This window comes from Lissotriton helveticus, chromosome 4_1 (genome assembly GCF_964261635.1).
Source record: "Lissotriton helveticus chromosome 4_1, aLisHel1.1, whole genome shotgun sequence".
Lineage (NCBI taxonomy): Eukaryota > Metazoa > Chordata > Amphibia > Caudata > Salamandridae > Lissotriton > Lissotriton helveticus.
The window spans coordinates 163538736-163559226 of record NC_136063.1 but is presented as its reverse complement, the minus strand read 5'-3'; the positions used below and the strand labels follow the sequence as shown (position 1 = coordinate 163559226).

Here is a 20491-nt window from a genome sequence, read left to right as displayed (position 1 = left end):
CACTGTGTGGAGTTCTTTTACATGCCATACAGATTTTTCGATATTTCAGAGCGGGTTGTAACGATGCCCTCTCTCTATGTTTACCCATCAGTTGGTTCCGATGTGAAGAAGACCCCTGCCACCGACCCATGAAGTAAAACGTACTTAACCTACACGTAATTACAAATTCATACGTTCTTTCTCGATGTACATAGCGCCTTCAGGTCCACAATGCGGGTTGTTTTTACTTTAACTGTTTTTTAAATACACGACCTGGCATTGACAAGTCGTTTTCGTTTTGAATTGCACATTTCTATTTGATCTTTAGTTAAAAGCAGTGATAGTTATTAAATTTGGGTTGTGTCTTGCTAATTGTCAAGCCACAGTTCGGCCCATGCTTGGGCCCATGGGGTTTGTTTTGAAGGGCAGAGTGGACCATTACCTACAGCCCCGTACTATTAAAATCCAAATATTTTTGGTCACAAGACTATCCATAATATGAATTCTCATTTGGCTAGTTAAGAGGGTAATCAGTGTAGTGCACTTATTCCAAGGGTGTCTTACAACGTAATCGTGGTATACAAAGGAACGCACTTACTATTTTCATAAATATGACTGCTTGTATGTGTCTCTTTGTTTTTCTTTCCACAGATTAAAAAACCTGGACATACCAGGGTGATCCGGTATTAACAACCGTGAGTTTGAAACCGTTTTGTAATCACGCTGAGGTTAGGGTGCGCCTTAGCGTGCGTACACCGCCCAGTGTTTGTGATTGGTCCTGATGAAAGCAAGGCCAAAAAGGCCATAATGAGCAGAAACATGTCGACCACTTGTTGCACTTAATGGGACATTTTGACTCAAATTTATAGTCAAGCCTGTCCATTATACATTTTTAATAGTGTGCCTGCGCTAACCTCTATTAAAGTTTGGTTCAGGTTGGAGCTCGCACTCTTTTAATTTCAAACCTTTTTTCACTATCACTTTTCACACAGTTTTTAATCATCAAACCAGCTCCACTGCAGTTGCAGGTGTAGTAGCACACCGGGTAGGCATTCGGCTCGCCCGGTGAAAAAACCCCAATGATGAAGCATGTCACCCAATAGACGGGTGAGTGAGGGTTTTGCAAAAAAACAAAAAAATGTTTTTATATTTTCACTTGGCACTCACTTTTTTCCCCTCTTTATTATTTTTTAGTTTCACTCCTTTGATTAATTATTGTTGAGTCACTCCTTTGTTGTTTAGTGACATCTAGCCAGAACCTCAGCGACTCCACGGCTTACACAGCGAAGAAGGAAATACAATCAACCAAGTTTAGAAGATCAATCGTGCACGTCAGACCATCCAAATCCCTAGAACTGAGGTTAATATGTATAATTGCCGGCTTTTTACCTTGACACTCTTAATCCAAGGATGGAAAAGTTAAAGGTGTCCATTAAAGCGAACACTAATCCACCACGTTAAAGGGCCTGTCCAAGTTATAAAGGAACTATAGACGTAGCTGCTATTTCAATGCACTAGCATTTCCGACCCAGCCTGGGCCGCTGTTTTAACGATTTTATAAACCTTAGCAAATCCAGACATTTTAGGTGGAATCCACATGATGGTTATGCATTTTAGAACTGTATTTTGTATCCTTTCTTCCTTTTTTATCCTCCTCTTCTCTTTCACTCCACATACGAAAATGCAGCAGATTGTAACAATTATAATTAATTGAACAATAAAGAGAGTCTTCCGACAGGGTAGAAAGGATGAGGAAAGATCATGAATAAAGGAATATGGTCAGGCATGACCACGCCAACTAAATGTTCAATTGAATGACATTTCTCCATGCATAAGCAAATATTTCCAAAATAACTAAGGGTGGCAAAGGCAATCGTTGGACTTTAAGTAAGTAAGTAAAAGGTTCTTATATAGCGCAGACTGCCACCCTACGGGTATCCTGGCTCTCAGACTGAAAAGGTAACCAGCATGTGAACATGCCAAAGAAACTGGAAGAAGAGGGATCAATCCTTGGGAAAGAGCCAGGTTTTCAGACTCTTTCTAAACTCGATTAGGGAGTTGATTTGTCTGATACTCTGGGGTAACTCATTCCAAAGATGGGCTGCAGCCACACTAAAGCCCCCCCCCCCCCCATCCTAGAGCGCCTGAATCTAGGAATTGCCAGCAGACTTGCCCTGGAGGAACAGAGCTGCCTCTTGGGATAGTACCAGGTACATTTTTCCTGCAGTGGGACTGGGTCCAGATCATGTGCCGCTCTGTGCACCAAGCAGAGTGATTTAAAGTGGAACCTTTCCTTAATAGGCAGCCAATGAAGGACCCTCACAAAGCCAGCGTAGTGGAGGATCTAGTTGCCTGTTTAGCACCAATTTTGCTGCTGCAGACAGGACTCTCTGCAACCCCTGAAAGATGTACTGTGGTGCTCCCAGATACAGGGAGTTGCAATAGTCCAGTCTGCTTATCACTGTGCTTCTCACTACAAGGGAAAGCGAGTCCTTAGGTAGTAGTGGGAGTATCTGACGCAGCATGCGCATCAAAGAGAAGCACACACTGGGGGTCTTATTTGCCTGCGACTCCATTTGGAGATTGTCATCCATCAGAACCCCCAAATTGCGCACCGTGCTGACAGGGATCATAAGCATTTCAACTCATGTAACCACAGGCATTCACAAATGCAGTCTAGCACATTAAAGCCTCCTTTGGATAAATGAGGCAAATAAAGGATTGCTTACTGAATAGAAAGCATAGAGGGCAGTAAAGAGTTGAATGGTACAAAGAACATGAATATTAAGTGTACTTTTCGGATGTGAAATAGTCCCTCATGTAATCCAGTGGAAGCTCTTTCTTGAAGCAGAAGGGCAGCATGTAGTGAAAGTGTGATACTTCTCTGGGTGGATCCAAAGCCTACTCTATGTATATTTTAAAGAATTACTACCAATGCATCTTGCAGACAGCTGTGCTGTCAAGCCAGACCTAAGAAGGAAGGCAAAGATTTAGAGTGGCTGGTTGAGGGTTGGTGAATGACAGCATTGGTGTACAGAAGTAGATGATTTGGTGTAACCTAAATGCGTCTGTGTGTCAGGTGGGTTTAGATGTTGAGTTTATGCTGAAGCGAGGAGCACCTAAGAGTGCTGCTTGTGTTTTTAGAACTTGAAATGGTGAAGTTGCTTTGTTCTTCTCAGATCTTCGTTTCTCACTTTGTCATTGATGATCGCAAGAAGTCATAAAAACAGAGCATATGTTATATGGTGTTTTGTGGGCTGTTTTGTGTGCTATCCTGCACTCTCAATGTGCATTCAATGTGCATTCAATGGGCATTCTCAATGTGCGTTCTGCTGGGTGATGCATGCTCTCCTCCTCTCTCCTTACAGATGCCTGTTTGCTCTTTCTTCCTGAGAGGCATCTGTAACAATAACAACTGCCCCTACAGCCATGTCTACGTGTCAAAGAAGGCTGAGGTTTGCCCGGATTTCCTGAAAGGCTACTGTCCCATGGCTGAAAAGGTAAGCCGGAAGAGGGGCGGGTGCCGCTACTCGGGAGAACTAAAGTCGAATCAAAAGCATTGCTGCAAAGAGGATGAAAAGGTGCCTCTGGCCTCCAGGCGATCCCAAACAGTGGGGTTTCCTTTGTTACAAAGGTGTGTCTTGGTGTATGCTCGAGTGCAGCAGAGAGCTGTCCTAATGGGTGTATCATATGATATTTGGTATCTGAAAGAGACACGTTAGTGATACATTCCTTACCTTAGAATATCCCCAGGCGTCAGACTGGATCCGGAACATTTTTAGTTAGCAGTACCCCTGGTAGGTGGCATTGTGCGGCTCCGTGTCCGTCTCTGGCGTCGTAAGTGTCGAGATGACGTCACGGAGACTACTTAGGCGCCACCCATGCGCACTGACGTCAGTTCTTTCTTCTTCCGCGCCCGCAAGCGCAGATCCGGTTGGAGCATGTACCCTAGGCACTTTTTGACTACTTTTTTGAGACTTTTGTTTCTACTTCTTTTTGAGTCTTTGACTCCTGGTGCCAGGTATGGATGCCTGGGTTTAAATCCTGGGGGGCCTGCCGCTGTAAGATGTCGGTGGCCGATCCCATCGCGTCTGTCTCTATTGTCCCATACAATATTTATTTATTTATAAAGTTTTATATAGCGTGAACTTGATCCTGAAGGATATCAGAGCTCTTTACAGTTATAGGGAACGGTAACAATCAAAACATGAGTCTAACATGGGGAGTATAATAGGCATTGAAGCAAATAGTGCACACATACGTTTTAGCAGTTCTTTATATGATCATTTTCCTTTTTTGAATGATCAGCAATTGGCCAACCTAGCAGGGTGCCGGCCAGCTTACCACAGAAAGGTTTTCCTGCTCAGCAATGATATTAGTAAACTCAAGGGTCACAATAGTTCCAGGTCTTGCTCAAACTGGATTTTCAGGTCACTGTTCAAGGATCGTGATCGCTCTTGACTCTCCATGCAAAACTCAGATCGACAACATTCCAGGACTCCATATCCATAAACATTGAATGTATTCATTTATTTTTATTTATTTATAAAGTTTTATATATCGCAAACTTGATCCCGAAGGATATCAGAGCGCTTTACAGTTATAGGGAAAGGTAACAATCAAAACATGAGTCAAACCTGGGGAGTATGATAGGCATTGAATCAAATAGTGCACACATAACCGCTCATAATCAATCAAGTTTTTGTATCTACCAGTTCTAAAAGTGAATTGTGTTGGACAACCAGAAAAAGTTGTCCATTAAAAGACAGCATCTTAGTTCTGAGCAATAGTTCAGAAAGGAGACCACCACCGCGTTGGTTCTGCACATCTATAGTTCCACCATCACCTTATCTGATCCAGTGCTAAAGTCTCCACAGACAATAATAGTGTTGGATCTACTATTTTTTACTTTGGACAAATTCTGAAATGCAGGACATTTGTTGCATGCACTCTAAATACATTTCTCTAGTTCTTTGATGCAGCAAAGCAATTTTTCAGATTGCCTGGTGGAAGGTAAATATTACAAACTGTATGCACAAAATATCAACAATCTGCTTGTCATTTGGGATTCTTACGTGCTGAATATAATTTACAATTTCACGTTTTGCCAATTTAGCTGATCAGTTGTTAGTTGAGACCCAAATTGGAAGGCCACTCTTTCAATGCTAAATATTGCATATCTGTCAAACTCTGGATCCTCCAGGGGCCAGGTATCCCGAAAGCTGCAAATACTGTAGGATTTAACAAATTAAACCCAGTGACTGTCTTCTAGTTTTGGACAGCCGGCTAAATTATAAATCTGCATTTGTGCAAACCGGCTCTCTTTCAGAGTGGGTTTTAATTCCAATGCTCAGAACTGCAAGAGCCCAAGTTAAATTCACGCGGTGGTTACCAGTGGCCATGGGCAAATGGGTACACTGCTCACAGATTGGTGAAAAGTAGGGCTATATAGGCTCATGCCTGATGGATTATGCATTGATTATGGCTCAACTGCATGGACAGTGGAAGCAGCTACTAAATAGTTTTTGGGGATCACGGGGCATAGGGCACATTGATCTAACATCTGCTGCTAGGTTACAGCTCTACTGGCATGAGAATCATGTAGAGTGCGCTGTGGGTAGGTATAGCGTCCTGCTGAATAAATGTCATTAGAATGGGGGGGGGCTTCCTGTGAAATGGTATGTAAAACATATTTGGTGTCACATCTTAATTTGATTACAGTAGCAGGTATGTACCAATGCAAAAAGGAAACCGGAAGACTCTTTCCATCCATAACCAATGTTTCCCATATTTCCTTGCATTGCTGAAAAATGTATAACATTCTTTTTCTATCTCAAAAACAATTGGAATTTTAGGGAATCTTTTAACTATCTCTTTGCTTTGCCATCTACTGGAATTATGATTGTTGAGGTATAAGGTATAATCTTAGCTCTTAATGTGTTTGTGTGGTCAGTGGCTTTTTAAAAACAATTCTTGGGTGAAATGTTGCTCATTTTCAGTAGGCTGGCTTTAAAATAAATCTAGTGATTTAGTGAAAAACACGTATTAGCAAACTTCATCTCAGGGCTGAAATGTTTTTTAAGAAGACGTTTAAAACGGCACCGAGGCTCAGATTCTTGCACGCCACTAGGAGAGGTTGTTGATGGCAAAATGGACGAGATGCCAACCGCAGACTGGCAATGCTTGGTATCAGACTCCCATGGGAGTCACTGTGGGCGAGTACATTTCCTATCAGGCTACGTACGCCTTCCACATTAGCCCAGAATGCCATGCATTTGGTTGCAGCGTTGGCTTAAACTCTACCCCAACACTGGTTTAAGGTGCGCCATGTCTCTTTTTGGCATTTGAGCTATTATAATTTGTCTTCCTTTGTGATTTATTCGCATTTAGTGCACGTTCACAGTATGCAGAGGGAGCTTGAGAATAGATTCCACTCGTATATGGTATGGGTCCCAGATATGTTTATTCATAGCTTAAAAGTCCACTAGCAATTACAAAAACTTTCAATAAAATCAGTATAAACTACAATCAGAATAATCAACCGCAAAATAAATGAACATTGACTATTAAAACATCTTCAGAATCTCCAGACTGTGCTACAGGGCTAACATGTACATACTGCCAGTGCCAGTTAAACGGCCAGATGTCATCATGATAATAATGGGAATTCATAAGTGACATGGATGAATGCAAATTTAATAACTTCATTTTATATAGTTTGGTTTTGACAGCGCAGGTTTGCCCGAGGAACTGCATAACTAAGGTTTGCACATCGGGGTCCTTTCTTTTCCGTCTTTGTGGGTGCAACAGTAATTCTCGCTGCACTGTAAAATACAAATTTTACCCAGTGGTGCCGGAGGGTATGATATACAGAATTATAGATGGATAAAGTGTGAGTTAAGGGTCTGGTTTTCACTGAGGGGTTCTGAGTGACATCAAATAGACACCGAGAGCGAAGATCTTGTCTCTGATGTCACTCAGAACTCCCAAGGTGAAAAACATCTTTAATTTTATGTTCATGGTGAAGGTGTGGCCCAAAACTTAAACAAAAATGTCTCTTGAGGGTGCAGGATAGTGACCTCGCCAGGGAGTGAATCCTCTTCCTACTCTGGAGACCCTAAGAATACACACTGTGTTCTTCTTGTCTCCTTGAGCTGCACTGGGTTTTAAAGATGGGGCATCTTCTCTCAGGCCGCTCTTCCAAGATGGCCGATACTGGCCGGGTCACAAGTATCTGTTCTGGTTGATCCAGGCCATAGTGATTCAAGCATCACACAGTTGTGTTGTTCACACATTTCAGTTCACTGTATTGCTTCAGATTTCTGATGTAGCAGCAATAAGATGGTTTTGTGGTTGAAATGTTCCCGGGCTGACGTGCTGTCATCTGCAGTTCTCTAGTTTAAATGTCGGAAGGCCAACTCAGCCAACGCTGCATTCAGGGACTGGTACATTGACTACCATTCAATTCGGTAATAGTAATAGCTCCTATCTATGGCAAGCAAGAACTGAAGATTTATGGGTTAAATACGTGATTTTTTATTTTGGTCGATTTTATTCGTCGCTTCTGAAGCATCCATTCTGGTTACTTGCAGTGTTCAGAGGTTGGGGCACTAACCCCAAAGGTTGAAGTGTATTGCCATCGCCTTCACTTCCCTCTTGAAGTGAGTGTGGGGAGCTGGATGGTACTCGTGCCCTTGTGTACCCCACGCCTAATTCAGGTAGGACAAAACTACCTCCTCAAAGGGAGTGCCCTTCCTGCTGTTGCTGGGCAGACTGTGATCTCTCCCCCAGTGGAGCTGCCCTGGGTGGACAGGCTTGTGTGCAGAGCAGCAGGAAGGATGAGTAGGGGTGGGCTCACAGAGCACTGACCCCTGGGGTAGTAATGCCAATCGCGGCTACAATAAAAGAGAAAAGAGGAGGGATTCCGGGGCAGAGTCGGGAGCTCTTTTCTTTTCTGTGCAGATTCACTATTTGACCCCACACTGCCGTATCCAAAGGGCAGAGTGGGGACACATTCATGGTAGCCTCAGGATCTCCCACAGGGCTTGTGTCAAGATTGTCTAGTGTCTGGGGGACTCATGGTCAGTTGGGCAAATCTTCTGCCACGTGTCCTTGGAAGCACAGACGTTGGGTGCCACAAGCACGCTGGATTAACAAGTACCTCCTCTAAAATCTTTGCATTTCCTCTTGGGGGTGGCTGTGGGGCTAGAATGTCTTGTTCAGGTAGTACATGTATATGTAATTATTTAGCACTCACAAGAAATACAGGGCCAGATGTACGACGCTTGCATTTAGCAAGTCGCAAATTGCGTCAAATTGCAACTCGCAATTTGCAACTCACTAAATGCAATGTACAACAGTGTCTAATACACTGTTTGCCATTCCCAATGGGGTCGCAAATTGCATGCCTTATCAATATTCATGAGGAAAGCACAATTTGCGATCCCATTGGGAATGGCCAGCACTCACAGGGATTGTGTCCTGCTGGGGTCAGCAGACCACCATGTCTGGGACTTCTTTTTCAATAAAGCAGTTTTTTTTAATGCAGCCCGTTTTCCTTATAGGAAAACGGGCTGCATTTAAAAAAGAAAAAAATTAAAATGTTTGATTTTTTAAGGGCAGAAATAAAAAATATTTACAGACACACTCACAAACGGGAAGGGATCCCATGGGGACCCCTTCCCGTTTGCGAGTGGTTTACCACCTACTTGAAGTAGGGGGTAAACTACGAGTGTTTTGCGACCACAAATGCAGTTGCAAAGCCTTAGTCCATAGCATGGTGAGTCGCTATTAGGAAGGGACGCCCCTTCCTAATAGCCAGAGTCGCAAATGCTATTTTGCGAGGCATTGACTCACAAAATAGCCTTGCACATGACTGGAACCTTTTTTGTGGTCGCAAACGGGCCGATCTCCCGTATGCAGCCGCAAAAAAGGGTTGTACATCTGGCCCATAATATCTAAGCAGTTTTAGTCCTAAGAAGAAGTAAGACTTACTTTCTACTAAGGAAATTTGCCCAGTAACTTTAAGACGTTTTATGCCTTAACAATACTTCTAAATACATATATATTGACACTGTAGCTTCTCTGTGCTTGACTCATTTATTATCAGATATTTCAGTTTTAACATGTGACCATAGCCAAGCACAGTAGCAGCTGTTGCTTCTCTTCAGTACTGCAGTTTGATACCCGGTTCAGTGTCCGTGGCTTTTCTCAGCCTCGGGCAGGCACCACTCTCCTCGGCAGAGCCTGGGCGGGGGTTGTGCAGTCTGTTAGCTGCCACCTGCTGAGGGAGGGGCAGCATCACACATCCGGGATTGCAGTGTGGGCAGAGGTGGCAATGCTTGACCCTGACATGAAGGGGCTGCTTGTAGAACAAGCATTTACAATGCAATGGTTTCGCCTTTGGAAAAGTTAGAGCTATTGGCATTGTAAATGACAAAATTTGTATTTATGTGTTGGTTTGAAAACAGATAAATAAATGGCATTGTCATTTACATTGCCATTAGCTTAATCTCTGCAGTCCCTAGCACTCCATAGCACTCCCTAGTCACTCTGCACTCCCTAGTCACTCTGCACTCTTTAGCACTTTCTTCTTTTTTCTCAAGCCCTCCAAAAGAATGCATGTGTTTTCAAGCTGTCTCCCTAGTGTGCTTCTCTTCCCCTGTCATGCTCGATGTTGTTGTTTCAATCCCAATTGCTTCTCTCCCTCATCCTTTTGTGATGGACTCACAATTGTGCTCTTCTCCTCCCTTGTTGCTTTTCAGCCGTGTGCTTCTCTCCCCATCTCGCTGTTCCTCTCTCGCTCTCTCTCGCATGTCTGCTTTCCTCCTTCCCTTACCCATGCCCTCCCTGTTCCAACTCGGATTGCAAAATAAAAGTATTAAAAAAATGTTCCTGAGTCATTTTGTAGGTGTGCAAATGCATGGTGCACCTACATTTAAAATGACGGAGCCGTCATAGGAATTTTATTATTAATATTCTTTAGCTATGCTGCACAGCATCTTGGATGCTGTACGGGCTAAAAGCCATTGGCAATAACAAATAAGTCACAAAATGCAAGACCTGTTGGCTTTGCCATTAAATCGGTAATACCGAGCACAAATCTGGAGTGGATGGGATACTTAACGCATGGACTTGGGAAACTTGAGGGCTTTGCGGAAAACCGTGGGACAGCGAGCAGATGCGAGCAGTAAAGTGTGTATGAACTTTGGGAGGGGGGAGGGGCAACTATTCAGAGACCATCTCCACATTCTGAAGTGAAGCCCTCACAAATAAAGGAAATTTTTTTAAAATTCATGGGGTAGAAAGAGGTTTAAGTCTCGCCCTATGAAACGTAAGCGCTTTGCCCGACCCCTAATGATCTCCTTAAACCAAACATTTCTCTATAAATTAAAGCTTTTTGCTTGCCAGAATTTGTTGGCACACATACAAAAACAAAAGACACGTTTCAGAATGCAAACGTTGATATCTACAACATAAACGTTTTGATGGTGGGGCTACTGGGTAAACAGGGTGCCACCTTCTTGACTTGTTAAAGATGTCATGCATTTATTCCACATGCGCCGAAACAAACTGCAAGATGAGACATTTCTTCCTGTTGTACAAAAGGAAATTACAGCCATGCCTGCTGTCAAGGATAACAAATGACTTAACTGGGAATGAGGTGACAAATGGGATGGCCAGGGGAAAGGACCTCGAAGCTGTCCGAGTCGCAGTTTCACTTCTTAGACATACAGCTGTTATTCTTACAGAAACTACGCAACAACTTTCAGAATGGCAATGACACATCCAAGATAAAAATCATTTACTCCTGGTTTCCAAGAAGAAGAAAAAACACGAAACAGAGAGGTTACGCTGAGAAAACAGAAAGTGGGACCAAAAAACATGCTTTCAGTATCAAAACAGTGTGTTAGTGACTGAAATTTCACTGGAGTATAACTCGAGACAGCCACACCCTTCCCAGCTCGCCCACACTCTACTGCACACAGAGAAAGAGGGGCTGGATAAGCATTCTCCCTGGAATCGCAGCTTCCAATGCATCGCGTATGAGACCACCCTGGTGGTAATAAAGTGGACTCAGCAAGGGGGCAACACCTGCAACCAATACTCCGAGCAGCTCTACACAGATGTACACAAAACCCAACACAGTCCCCGAGAAAGGTAACTCGAAGCCCTGAGCCCACGGCGGCTAAAAACCACCCCGCTGCCTGGTGTGGGGTCAAATGCTTCCCAGCAGCTCGAACTGGGGTTCTAAAATGACAATGGTCCTTTTGAGTTGCAAATGAGATGCAGATTGCTCGGTTACAGTTCTTTAAACGATTACAATGTGGAGATGTGCTAGGCTCGTGAAACCCTTGCCTTGGAGGGACCCAGGCACGATGCCCATCCAACATAGGGAACAAGAGCACATGTTCATACTGCACACCAGATTGGGGCGGGGGTCCCTGCTTTCTCCCTTCTTGGCCGAAGATCGAAAATCTGTTCTTGCAAGAGTTTTGCTCCATTACCCCGTCCCAAAGCAACCAACCCTGCCCTTTACAGACAAAAGATGTCTATCTACTTCCATGTTTGAGATCCACCTTGTGTGAAAGGAGGCGTGCACCTGGGGGGGAAAAGATGGCAGATAACCTACGGGTGTGAGGTGAAGTACTCTGACTGTCGGGAATGCAGTGGTTAAGAAAAGGAAGCGTTAAGGCTGCGAGCAGGGAAACGACGACTCTAAGTTCAAATGCCTTAGGCAGGGAAAATACGATCTCGGTGTGAACAGGCTTCATTTCATGTCCCCGGCTGTGACAAGAAGTGTTCCCGGCTCCGAGAGACTCACCAGCACTACGGCGAAGCGTTCCTCCAGCTCGGCGGGGTCAGGCATGGGCAACTTCAGGGGCATGCTGTGGGCTCTGAAGTCCGTCTGGGTGGAGTCCATGCTCTGTTCATTCCCCATAGTGCCGGAGGGCCCCGTGCAGAGCAGGGCGAGGATTCGCTCCACCTTCCCGTGTCACACACACCAAAGAATGCAAAACCAGCAATGTCCTGACGGCCGATTTTGATGCTGTGGAGACTCTGGTGTTCCGCGGCGTTTGTGCGGCTGGCACAGCATGAGTTTAGATGCAGTTTGAAATAAACACATTTCCCCCATTATCCGGAGTTTTACATAGTGCGAACTACACCCGAAGGTATCAGCGGGAGGGGGGCGGGGACGGGCACACGGACAGCGGGAGGGGGGGCAGGAACGGGCACACGGACAGCGGGAGGGGGGCGGGAACGGACAGCGGGACATCGCGCAACTCACCCCTGCAAAGGACACTTCCGAAATGGTGGAAAACAAAGCTGTAAAAAAATAAATAAATAAACACCGCCCACCGCCGCATGACGATCGCAAGGGGGCGGGATGAGTAAAAATGGCCGGAACGTCCACGAATCTGCTCCGGCCATGACGGACAGATCTCTGTTCAAATGGCTAGCCTCCATTTATGGAGCTAGCCAATGGAACAGAGGGGCGGGACATGAGTACACATCTCTAGACATAAGATTTCGCCCTGTGCGAAAGTCTGCTTGCGCAGCTTTCGGCGAGGCGAAACCTAAAAAGGTGAGCATGGCAGTGCAGACCCTTATGCCGCACCCAGACGTCGGTGACACGTTCACATAGTAGTACAGAGCTGCAAGGTCACGACCCTCACATGGATAGCAGGGTCACTCTGATGGGAGAGCACAGCTTGGGGTGAGCGGTGGCCTCAGGCTCCAGACCTCACACGCTCAGGAGTGCCGCCATGGCATGCCTACATCCAGCCACTGTTGAGGTGATGGCGGTGACTGCAAAGATGCACCATGCAGAGACGCCTGGCTGCCTCCCAGTGAGGTCAGGGTAAAGAGGCCGGCGCTCCACTACTCTAACCTGCTGGAACCATGCGTTGGTAGTGTCATGACCTGGCCATGGAGACGTATTCACCCATATTAAAAGGATCACCACCTTTAATGCCTCTCTGTGACCCAACAGAGACTCACAAGCAATTGGGGAGAATCATGGCATTTCATGCATAACACTTTAGGAGACTCATGACATGGCTCTCTTACATGTGAAAACATGCCCAGTCTGCTAGAATGATGGGGAGGCGGCTGTCGCACGCACAGCAACCAAGACTTTCAGCCTGCAGAGGGATACTGGGTTTGAAATGATTTACCAGCCCTCCCCCTTGGGCTGTAGCCACACGCTGCCCAAAGTGCCCCGACTTGCATCGGCCAGTGCCCTCCCAGTGATGGGGCTGATATGGAGGCTGTCTGTAGAACAGTCGCTGGGAGACTTAGCTTCTTATCTGCTAGGGGGCACCTGAGTTGGCACACAAGGGACCCCTTGGATTAAGGGATACGAAGTAAAATACACCAGTGTGTCTTAAAAAGGTATATAGGCGCTTTCTGGGAGGAACAAAACTGCCGGAGGAGGCAGCTGGTGCCGGCAGCTGTGTATTTTGTCCATACACCTTTAATGGACATAAAACGCTTCTGTACGCCGTGGCTGTTGCTTGTACATAAAACTGGCAGGATTCCTCTGGAAAGCCGTTTCATAAATTGCCCAGCAGGGTACTGAGCACATGGCCTCTGCGATCAGCATGGGCAGACTGCAATTTAAGATATTATGCGCAGAGGGCTCATAAGAATGAGGTTTTAAATACATTTTAGGATACTTCCCTGTTGTGCACGAGCGGATTTGGTCAATAACAAAGAGAATGTAAATGGGGAGACGCTGAGAGCCTTCTGGATGAAGCATGTTGTTGTTGCTGATGATAACGATAATGGCGATCGAAGAACACCGGGCCAGGGACCTCTTCTCCCATCCGATTGGACTCCAGCTACCAGCTTCCCTGTTCCTGCTCTGTTCACAGCACTCTGAAGTATGGCTGAGGTGACCCTGCAGCACTTTATATAAACACATAAATAGTGTCTGTCTGGGAGCAGAGTGTTTACCATGAGACCCTTGCAAAGCTAGCTTATTCTCTTCCTTCCATATATAAGTTCCTTCTCATTCTTTCTTCTCTGGCACCAGTATTGAAACTCAGTACGAATGCTTTGCATACTGCACAAGAAAATTCATGCAATGTATTCTAATGAGCATTGAATAGTAGCCCCTGTCCACGTAGTATGTACTATACTGAACTCTGCGGCCCGGTCTTGCTTGACAGTCCCATACTGTACCGCAGCCGGTGGTGCACTGTTCGCTCATGTTCTTTTCACACTCTTCCTCTGTAAACCAGTCACCAGATCCCTTCCCTGCTCCCCCACACTGTTCATCAGGTTCAGGTTTTAAAGTCTTTATTTCGATTTTTGTATCATAAAAGACAATTAAAAACAATAGAAATTGAGCATACATGATGTTGTTAAAAAATTGATTTAAAAACCATCACAATTACAATTTATAATTTCATAGGTTTCAAAAAGCATTTCAACACTAATATTAGAATTAAACAGTATAATAAAGACCTAATACAAGTAAAAAGAAAAAACCTGTTTATGAATTAAAAGACAGGGACAAAATCAAAGTGTCTGCAGATATCTTGCTCTAATCACCCAAGTCCACCCCAGGAATTTAGCTACGGCCACAACCACCACCTTGGAGGTATTAGTACGAAGTGCCCATATAGCCTCTGCACTCCCTCTGGCTTTAAGATGGCGACATATGGGCCCTATCCATTTGCTTCTTGGGGCATGATAAGCCGGACATACAAATAGGAGATGACCCACACTCTCCTTATGTCCAGTGCACCAAGGACAGGAATCACTCATTGATTAGACCAGTTCCTGGTAAAGGATCTTAAGGGCAAAGAACCTACTCGGAACTGGTGGTAGAGCTTCCTGTCTAATGGCTTAGGTATAACGTCCCAATAATTCTCTAGGAGAGGGTCCAATTTGTGGGACAAAAACCTTCCTGTTAAGCTAACAGAATCTGAAGCATTCACTAGCCCTTTGCGGACAGAGGCCCAATAGAGTGCTTTATACTCCTGTTTTGAAGGAAAGTTGGTAGACCCCGGAGAAACCCACAGCTGGTCAAGACCCATGTCAACCAAGATCAATTTTATTTCACGCAACCAAGGTATGCTGCTAGACCCCCAGATAGATCTTACTTCCTCAAGTTCCCTGGCAAAGAGGTTTAGGTCTGGGGAAGTCCAGATGCGTCTCCACATAGCTACTAATCTATATCTAGCCATTTCGTTAATTGGGTTACAGCCCATATCCAGACATAATGGTTTGGTCTGAGCCGATTGTGGGAGTCCTACCAGTTTCCGCATGAATTTGTTCTGGACTTTCACCAGGGTTGATAGGTCCATATGTCCCCAAAGGTCTGCCCCGTACAATATTGCGGAGCTTACCTTGGTGGCATAAATCTTAAGTGCGGGTTTAATACGTTTAGTTAGGGACCTTTTTTGCTTCTGTAAAAGACAACCCGTGAGGTGAGCAAATTTTAGATGTAATGTGTCAACCTGTGGTTTCCAGCGGAGACGGTAGTCCAGGGTTACTCCTAGATAGGTCATAACCTCAACTTGTTCCAAGCCCACTCCGTTCATGCTCACTGAGCTCTTAATGGGACGGTTTTTGGTAAGGACCATGAATTTAGTTTTGCTTACATTGATTTTTAGGTCGTTGGCAATACAAAACTCCTCAAAGCGGATCAATGCAGCTTGCAGGCCGCTACGAGTCTTTGAGAGAAGTAAAGTGTCATCAGCAAAGATGAGCATAGGGAACTTGGTCCCGCCCAAAGATGGTGCATCCGTAGAAATATTTGCAAAAAACTTGACCACCTGATCAATGAACAGTAAGAAAAGCGTGGGTGCCAAAACGCAACCCTGACGGACGCCACGTGTTATGGGGAAGCAATCCGTCACCTGCCCTTGTCCACCCCACCTCACCCTAGCAAAATTGCCCTCATGTAATCTAACAATCAGGTCCAATAATTCTGATGGCAGTCCCAGGTCTCTAAGAACGGTCCAGAGTTTGACCCTTGGCACAAGGTCGAAGGCCGATTTCAGATCGATAAATGCGGCATAGATCGTTCCGCCGCCCAGCAGCACCACCTTCCAGTAAATCAGACAAAATCTGAAGACCTGGTCCATGGTGCTGGTACCTGACCTGAAGCCGGCCTGTAGGGGGGACAGAATACCCTCCAACTCCATCCACCCTTGGACTCTGGCAAGGACCATCCTTGCAATGACCTTTTGAAGTGAGTCCAATAAACTTATTGGGCGGTAGTTTCCTGGGACTGAACGGTCCCCTTTTTTAAAAATTTGGAGAATCTCCGCCCCCTTCCAGGACACAGGGATCCTGTCCCCCTTAGCAATGGCATTCGCTATCGCAGTTATGTAGGGAACCCAGAGTTGGGGATTGACCTTAAATAAGTCTGCCGGGATGCAATCCATCCCTGGCGCCTTCCCCCTTTGGACCAGGCGAAGCGCAGACTCTGTTTCCAGTGGCGTGAAGTTTAGCTCTTGGTTGGAAATGAAGGTGGTTGCCTGGCTCGTTGTATCTGTGTCGATTTCTAAGTCAGGGTCCATAAACTGACCAGAATAGAAGTCAACCCATGCTTCTGCAGACACATGGTTAACTGGGTTATGGGAGTCGGGATTTCTGCCCCACTTAACAATTTCCCAAAACTTAATCTGGTTGGCAGAGATACAAGCATCCAGTAGGTCAGACCAATAAAGATCGTCCCACTCCCTTTTCGCATCCCACTGGGTTCTTTTATACATTAAGCGTGCATCCTTTATATCACTGGAAATCCTAGATTTCACTACTTTGACTAAGCGACTATGTGCCTCCCTGCAGTTTTTTTTGTACCATTTCTCCCGAGAACCATGTGCCTTTACGGTGCCTTGCGTTGGTGGAAGCGTCAAAAGACCTTAAGATGAGCAAAACACCGTTCGTGAAGGTCACAGATCTGATCACCAACAACCCTGGTATGTGCAAGGGACAAAATGTCGCTCAAAGTCGACGAGACTACCTTCGTTATGCTTTCAAAAAGGGTCGGGTTCTCCACAACCCTAGACCATCTAAGCCTTCTTCTATCGTTTGTCAAGATAGCATCCCCTGTTATATGAACAGCAGTAGTGGGCCTACCGAGTCCACCTGGGAATCTCAAACTTAATGACAGTGGGTTGTGGTCGCTTTCCGGGCGAGACACTACTTCCATGTCAACCAGAAGTGGCCAATATTCCATCTTTAGCAGGATATAGTCTATTCGACTTTTTCTCACCCCATTGTCAAAAGTGGGTTTGCCAACTTTATCAGAGGATGTGCGACCGTTGGTTGCCCTTAGCCCCCAATCTAAACACAGCCCCATCCAATGTAAGGCTGCCTCAGAGCCTCTTTTAATATTATCCAGAGACAGCATCGGAATATTCCAGACAGTATCCTCCGCAAACCCCAGACCCTCCCCCGCAACATAAAGCAGCTCAAAGGTACAGTTGAGGTCCCCTGCTAGGACAAGTAACTTATCTCTCCCTACCCTTTCAAGGTAGGAGTCTAACACATCTAGGATACTAGGACAGCGCCCACCCGGTTGGCCGCGTGCATAGATGTTAATGACTACAATGTCCTGGCAGTTTTCTTTGCTTAGTCTAATTCCCAGGATGTCCGGGTTATCCACAAAAGTTTCCATTGGTCGGTAGCCAAAGGACTGTTTAATCCAGATCACTAATCCTCCCGATGCCCGACCCCTATTGCCCCTTATTGCTGGTTTAAAAAAGTTTAGGAACCCGACCCTATAAATAGGGTCAGGGGCCCAACTTTCCTGAAACAGCAAAACATCAAAGGTGTCCATAAAATCCAACCAGTCCTCTGAATTCATACGTCCCTTCATCCCTGCCACATTCCATGATGCTAATTTAAGTGTTGCAACCTGACTGGATGTTGTAATACCATGCATACCACTGTGATCCACTCCGAGGGGTGCGGCTATACTCAGTTGTGGGCCCACCACCATGATATCCTCCTGGTGAGGGCATACAGATGCCGCCACCATCTCCCTCTCAATACTGGTGTCCCCCTGAATAGATCCCACAGTACACATTCCATCAGCCCCACCTACTCGGTTGCCCAGAACCCTCCCGTTGCCATCTGCCTGGTGAAGTCAATCGATACATTCCAGGCCAGAGAGCGGCTCATAGCGATTGAACAGTAATGGGTGCTGTGGTATATAAGGTGATTTATCAGCATGGTATCTTCTAACAGGTATTCTTGGGAGGGTATGTCTGGGGGGGAACTCACAGGGTCATCTGGGGTAAAAATACCCGAGGCCTAGGGTCTGCACATCCCCCAGCCTCCCAAACCTGGCTTCCCTATGCAAAAAGTCTACCACCCAGGGATCCTTAAAGGATATAATGATGCAGTCCCCTTCTAGATCCTTGGTACAGTGGCCCACCCATTCAACTCTTCTCACAAATAGTATTTCTGTCGAGGAGGAGGGAGGGAGAGGGCGTTTTTTATTTAGCCAGAATACAACTTTATTTCGGAGGTCCCCGTGTGATTCATTAGAACCCTCCCTAAGAGGAACAACACCAGTTAAAACTATCGTATATGGAGTCGCTTCCGGGGGTAGGATCGTACGTGGGGGTACCTGTTTATTGGCTTTCACAAGGGGAATATGGGGATTGGTGGATCTGCTCCCCTTTGCACCATTGATTGGTTTGGGCTGAAACGATGTGCTGGGAGCATCCATAACACTATCCTGAGGCCGAGTAGCCACAGGAGGTGTAGGCATATTCGGCTGGTGTTGGTGGTTAAGTTTGGAGAGAGCCTTCTTAGGTACCTGCGGCAAGGAAGCTGGTGCAGGCGTACAAACAAGCGTTCAGTCTTTATTCCCAGAACTCCCCCCTGCCACTGAGCCCTTGTTTTTTTTAGGATCAGGATTAGTATGTACTGAACCAGCAACTACTGACGATGACGATGAAATTTTACCTATAGTTGCGTTTTTCTGGCCTTTAGAATTACTCGAGGAAGAACTGGGATTCCCTAGAACAATTTGAGAGTTTGCTATCTTTTTTAAGAGACCAGAATTGGTGTTTACAATAGACTCAAGTACATCCAATTTCGCGGTCATCAAACGTGTTCTTTCTAGTACAGGAAGTAAAAGAGTTTTGAACAAAGCTTCCATTTTGGCCAGCAAACTGTCATCGCTACTGTACCAGGTGGGGCATGGGTCCGAGGACCCGAAGGGGAAGTGAGGAGGAGGACTCAGGGGGTCATTTGATACTAGGACAGAATGAGAGGTGGGGTTGACCTCGGGGGTTGGGACAGTGGGATGTACTGGGCCATTAGGTTTTTGAATCTTAGTGGCACCCCCCCTCTGATGGCCCTTACATCTTTTTCTTTTGCGTGATACATTTCTCAAGGAGTCCTCATCCGTGGATGAGTCCAACTGAGATTCACTGGCCAGGAGCACACTGCCCTCACCCCCACTACCTTGTGTATCATCAGGGTTAGAATCGCTCTCTAACATAGTAGGGGGTAGGCCATCCCCCTCCACCTCATGATGCACGTCCACCGCAGTTTCAACAAGATGGCGACTCGAACTCGGGGCCCGTGCTTCAGGGCTAAGTATTGTGGCCAACTTTCCCAATGAAGAGCGTTTCCCACTAACCAGATCTATTGAGAGCCTTTTTTCGACCATGGCTATCTCTTTTTCAAGGATACCTGTGGCCCTGGTAATAAAAGCATCTAAAGGGCCAGAGACTACCCCTTTTGTGGTCTGCATCTGTACAATGCGTTCTTTACCAGAGCGTAAGGGCCTAATTATATCAGACGCTGTACAATATTGGCACAACAATAAATACAAAAACAAATATACAAACAAGCAGGGGGGGTGGCCCAACCCAACCTCGATCAACCACGGACGGCCACAGACGGTCCCGCCCTTGTCCCGGGCTTCTCCCGGGACGCTCCCGCGCGCTCCCGCGCAGCGGTGTCCTGTTTGAGCTATGAAGGGGTGGGGGGCGTGGCCAGCAGGGAGAGCGGACCAGGTGTGGACAATGGTCTGAGCAGGGGCTCCTGGGAAACGGAGTCCCTCCTGGTCTGCTTGCAGCCCTGCCGCAGATGATTCAGTGCCCCTCACGCTCCGCTCCAGACACAAGCAAGCTCCCTCCCCAAACTGCGAAGCGGGACCCGCGAAGCGGGTCCGGCGAGCAGTCAGCAGTCCTGGGGGGTCCAGCGGCGAAGGAGAACTAGTGGCAGCCTGCTCCCAAACGAAACAGCAGCAATAGTCAGTGAGGTCCCACGAAGGTTCAAAGTGGCGAAGGTTTTCTCCTCTCAGGGGCGGGGGGCGTGGCCAGCAGGGAGAGCGGACCAGGTGTGGACAATGGTCTGAGCAGGGGCTCCTGGGAAACGGAGTCCCTCCTGCTCTGCTCGCAGCCCTGCCGCAGATGATTCAGTGCCCCTCACGCTCCGCTCCAGACACAAGCAAGCTCCCTCCCCAAACTGCGAAGCGGGACCCGAGAGCAGTCAGCAGTCCTCGGGGGTTCAGCGGCGAAGGAGA

At 46.3% G+C, this 20491-nt stretch overlaps 1 protein-coding gene across 1 annotated transcript in view; it reads left to right on the top strand.

Moving 5' to 3' along the window:
* The window catches only part of ZC3H3 (zinc finger CCCH-type containing 3), a 1704695-nt gene that overhangs the window by 1140766 nt on the left and 543438 nt on the right, over nucleotides 1–20491 (top strand). Inside the window, exon 9 of the mRNA XM_078686633.1 lies at nucleotides 3348–3479. Coding sequence (XP_078542759.1) covers nucleotides 3348–3479 — 132 coding nt within the window. The remainder of the gene's footprint in view (nucleotides 1–3347; nucleotides 3480–20491) is intronic.